At 36.7% G+C, this 4,974-nt stretch overlaps 1 protein-coding gene across 1 annotated transcript in view; it reads left to right on the top strand.

Annotated features, from left to right (window-relative positions):
- The first annotated feature begins 116 nt into the window (after nt 1-116).
- LOC111372949 (homeobox-leucine zipper protein ATHB-15-like) overlaps nt 117-4,974 on the top strand; it is a 33,440-nt gene continuing 28,582 nt past the window's right edge. Inside the window, exons 1-8 of the mRNA XM_022995380.1 lie at nt 117-243; nt 356-462; nt 535-727; nt 2,013-2,198; nt 2,321-2,401; nt 3,666-3,800; nt 4,387-4,712; nt 4,908-4,962. Coding sequence (XP_022851148.1) covers nt 217-243; nt 356-462; nt 535-727; nt 2,013-2,198; nt 2,321-2,401; nt 3,666-3,800; nt 4,387-4,712; nt 4,908-4,962 — 1,110 coding nt within the window. The 5' untranslated portion in view covers nt 117-216. The remainder of the gene's footprint in view (nt 244-355; nt 463-534; nt 728-2,012; nt 2,199-2,320; nt 2,402-3,665; nt 3,801-4,386; nt 4,713-4,907; nt 4,963-4,974) is intronic.

Genomic DNA, 4,974 nt, shown 5'->3' with positions numbered 1-4,974 from the left:
ACTCGCCTAAAAAATTATCAAGCTTTTACAAATCTTAGAAAGTGGGTTCAAACTTGATAATAATGAACTTTTGAAATACATCCAATTGCACATACTCCACCCCCCCATCCCACCCCCCCAATCTGTGCTGTGTTATTTTGACGCGGGTGTTCTTATTTTGTTTAAAAGCCATGGAGCGTTCCCGAGGTGTTACGCCCTCTCTACGAATCTTCAACAATGCTTGCTCAGAAGACCACAATTGCGGTATGAATTTTTTTCTACTTTTTACTGAACTTAACAGCACTTTGATAACAATAAATCTGATTATTATAATGGTTTATTTTGTTTCTTCTTGCTTTGCTGCCTCCTAATGCAGGCACTGCGCCAACTTAGGCAGATTGCTCAGGATGTTTCCCAGTCTAGCGTAACCAACTGGGGCAGACGGCCTGCAGCTCTACGAGCACTTGGCCACAGGTTAAGCAGGTAGGATATTCTACTTATTTTGGGGGAATTCTTTTAGTTAATTTGTATTGAATATATTAATTCTTTTGATAGGGGATTTAATGAGGCTCTCAATGGGTTTAGTGATGAGGGGTGGTCGTTGATGGGGAGTGATGGCATGGATGATGTAACTATTGTAGTGAACTCTAATCCTGAAAAATTAATGGGCTTAAATCTCTCTTTCACGAATGGATACCCATCCGTTTGCAATGCAGTCTTGTGTGCCAAAGCATCTATGCTCTTACAGGTCAGTATGCTCCACAGGCTGAGTTGTTTTTCATATATAAATGAATGTTATGGTACTTCATACTGAAACATTATGTTGCTATGTTGTTTTTAAGTTTGGTACTGATGGGGTCTACATTATTTAGAATTGTTATTATGCTATTTCTAAATTTGGTTGTTGATTCACTCAGTGACTGAAGCTTTCCAATTCTTTAGAGTTTTCTCAATAAGATCAATGAATTAAATCATGCCTAAGAGATTCCTTTCTCAACCGCTCGACGCAGTATAGTTTGATGGAGAATGGTGTACAATGCAAGAAATGTGGCACACATTAACAAACATGTTCCGATTTGCTGGAACACAAAAGAGGACATAATTTTGTAGAAAACAATATTTGGCAAGAATGATAGTACTGTCTAATATATATACACACACAAAATACGTAAAGTTTGTAGATAAATATCCTACATATAGGCATATTTATATAGACATAAAATGGTTTGTACATATGATATATAAGCTTATGTTCACATTATTAGCTTGTTTGTTAAGTTAGAGTATATTGTATTAGGCTGTATTAAGAAAGTACGAGAAGTTTTTCATCCATTATACTGTCAAATATTGCTCATCAAACATGTCTTGTATGGTTTGTAAAGAATTTTTTGAGATATGCGCCATCAAGCATATATAAATATGATATGGTTTCTAAAGGACCTTTAATATACAGCCATGTATATATTAGTTTTGATAGGATGTTTGTCTTGAGTTGAATTTCAAGTCATTCTTTAGCGCTATGATGCTTCCGAACATTTCATACAACAAGTTTCCTTCCATAGGGAAAATGGGAATTTGGAAACTATCTACATTATCTTTTCTGATAGAAAAATCAACGTCAAACAGCTGAAATTGGTTTTCGATTGATAGGAGGTTTGGAAGTTCCAAAGCTATTTTATAATAAGATGTTGATTTCACCTCTGTGTTCCATGCATGAAATTTCTCTAGTAATCGTTTGAACAAATGAAGTTACGGTGCATCCTCTCCTCGGCATCAGTAATTCTTTGAGTGACAGAAGTGATGGCAGATGCATTCTTTGTTAGCTAGAAATATGTTTTGAATCTTACTAATGACAACCATTTGAATTGAGATTGATATTTCCGTCGACTAGTACCGACTTTGTCCTTGAAATAGAAGGCATGCCTTTGCAGTTTATCCTTACTTTTTTGTCTCCAAAATGTGCAATTAGTATTTGTTCACATATCATATTGTGGTATAATTTGCTTATTCATTCTCTTCTTTTTGGGCTTCAGAATGTGCCTCCTGCAATACTACTCAGGTTTTTGAGGGAGCACAGGTCAGAATGGGCAGACAACAATGTTGATGCTTACTCAGCCGCTGCTGTTAAAGTTGGTCCTTGTACCTTTTTAGGGTCCCAAGTTGGTTCTTTTGGGGGTCAAGTTATCCTTCCGCTGGCTCAGACCATTGAGCATGGAGAGGCAAGTAATTTGAATTTCTTTTCATCATAGATTTATATTAATGTTTTTAGAATGCGATCCTCATTCATTCCTGGAATTTTCATGGTCCAATGTAAATTATAAGTTTCATTTATGCTTAATAGCTGCTGGAGGTCATCAAGCTGGAAGGTGTTGGCCATTCTCCTGAAGATGCAATGCTGCCTAGGGATGTGTTCCTTTTGCAGGTAAATATTGTTTACTCATCTCTGTTTTATGTCCATCCATTTTAAGAGTATTTGTGTTGCTCCATGAAGCATGTTAAACAGGGCATGGATAGTCTATTTCCACGTGATGAGTCAAAAAATTCTAGATGTTCAGCGTGACCAATTTTCTGTTGAGGTGGTTATCAAGTTTTTAATATCTGATAGAATGTGTTTTGTTCACACAGCATTACTTGCATAAGACTTAAAAGGGAGTAGCATTAACACAAAAGCTGGGACCTAAGTTGTTTCACGTGTTTCTTTAAACAATTTAAGGTAAAATAAGTAGAAAGTGAATGCTTNCTTTTCTGTGCCATAGATGCTCTCATATACCTCCTCTGCTTTTTAGGATTTGATCTCTAGTCCTGAATACTGAGTTTTCATGTGTAAAAGGATACATCAACAAGAGCTGAGCTGAATGTCCTATAAATATGTTTCACTTACTAAATGATATCTGAGATGGCTAATCTGTAGGCTTTCTTTGTTCTGGAAAAAGTTTCAGCTGGCTCTTGCTTATACGATGCCGGAGTTACGTATGCGTAGACATGTTCCATTGTAGTCTTCTATATGTGCATTTGCATGTGTTTGAATGAATCACATGGGAGAGAAAGGAAGTTAGAGTAACCCAAACTCCAAACTTTAATGTGGCTGCTAATGTTATGATGAAATGAAAAGAATGATCGTGAATGATAAATAAGCTAAGATCATCAAAATTCCCACCATGATTCTCAAAAATGAAGAATAAGATAAGTGCAAGGCTTATCATGTTTTTTAACCTGAGTCGTGGTAAAAGACATGATAAAAAATATTTAAAAATACTAACACAGCAAAATTTTAGGCCTTCAAATATTGAAGGAAGAGTGACTATTTGCTAGCATATTCTTTCATTTATAGGTCTTATGGATAATAAAAATTGCTTAGGATTCTTTCTTCTTTTGTGAAATCTGGTAAGTGATTATGACTTCAGGTTGAAAAGTATCCTGTTTGTTTTTTGGGACTTAAAGTCACAACATACTTTCTGATTATGAGAATCTTGTAGGTATATGCTTAAGGGATCAGTGCAAAAAGCACCCAAGAACTCTGTGTGCCTCACGCAATTATTCTTATTTCCCCATGTAATTAATCCAGGGCAGTCCTCCCTCAAGTGTGTCGTGAATGCATTTTAAGACACTGATTATATGTTGTGTAGTCTATTTTCTTGCCTGCCAAGTATTTCTGCTCAGTGTCTCATCTCTTTGAAATTTTACAGCTTTGTAGTGGGATAGATGAAAATGCAGTTGGCACATGTGCTGAACTAATATTTGCCCCTATTGATGCGTCTTTTGCTGATGATGCTCCTCTCCTGCCATCTGGTTTCCGCATCATTCCTCTCGATTCTGGCAAGGTGAGTGTTCATGTACAACTTATGTATTTTGTATTTGTTACTCTCACAGAGGACCGAATTCTACTGATGAATGAATTTGTGGCATATATATCCCATCAAACAGGTGGAATAGAAATTAGGAAATAAATTAATCCAAATCTCAAATGATTTTGATTTTTTCTTGATTGACCCTTCAATGCTGTGTAGTTGCACCATTAAGTCGGAATTTCTAAAAGTGAGTGACAAAAAAGTAGAAATACTCCAATTAGAATGCTATGACAAGTATTTCTGAAGAGAAGATGATGAACTGATGGAAGGTTAGGAATTGATTTTGAGGCTTAAGACTGGATGATATGTTGTGTGAATACCTTAAGTAAAAATCTGGTTTCTAGTTATTAGACTTGAGTTACAATTATGTTCAAGAATTGGTGGATGGGGACAACTACGAAATTATACACAAGCAATTTTGCATCTCAAATAAAGGATTTTGATTATTTATTTGATTGATCATTAAATGGTCTTCGATTAATTCCATTACTAACTTCCCATATCCCTTTAGAACCTCTTTCTTGGACCTCTATTTATATGATTCTGCAATGCGACATAGGAAGCTTCGAGTCCAAATCGCACCCTGGACCTTGCCTCTGCTCTTGAAATTGGAACTGCAGGAAATAAAGCATCAAATGACATTGTTGTTACCAGTGGCGCTACAAGATCAGTCATGACAATTGCATTTGAATTTGCATTTGAAAGCCACATGCAAGATCATGTTGCATCAATCGCCCGACAGTATGTACGTAGCATCATATCATCAGTTCAACGGGTAGCATTAGCTCTCTCTCCTTCTCACCTGGGTCTGCAAGCTAGTCTTCGCTCACCACTTGGAACTCCTGAAGCACATACTCTTGCTCGTTGGATCTGCCAAAGTTACAGGTAACACTTGCAACATCATTCATGTTTGTCAGTTTGATTTCGCAATATATGATTTCACAGTGAAGATGTGAGGGGAATCTAAGGCCCAAGGTTTGTGCTGAGAATGCAACTGACCTAGACAAACTTTTGGGGTATGCTTTTATGAAATTCGTGGCATTTTGAATGATTTAGTCTGTTTGCTCTGCATCTTGATAGGAGCTATATGGGTGTTGATCTTCTCAAGTCTGCTGGTGAAGGGAGTGAATCGATCCTCAAAGCTCTG

Source organism: Olea europaea, unplaced genomic scaffold (assembly GCF_002742605.1).
Source record: "Olea europaea var. sylvestris unplaced genomic scaffold, O_europaea_v1 scaffold1056, whole genome shotgun sequence".
Classification (NCBI taxonomy): Eukaryota; Viridiplantae; Streptophyta; class Magnoliopsida; order Lamiales; family Oleaceae; genus Olea; species Olea europaea.
The sequence above is the reverse complement of the archived record's forward strand: the minus strand, read 5'-3'. Positions and strand labels throughout refer to the sequence as shown.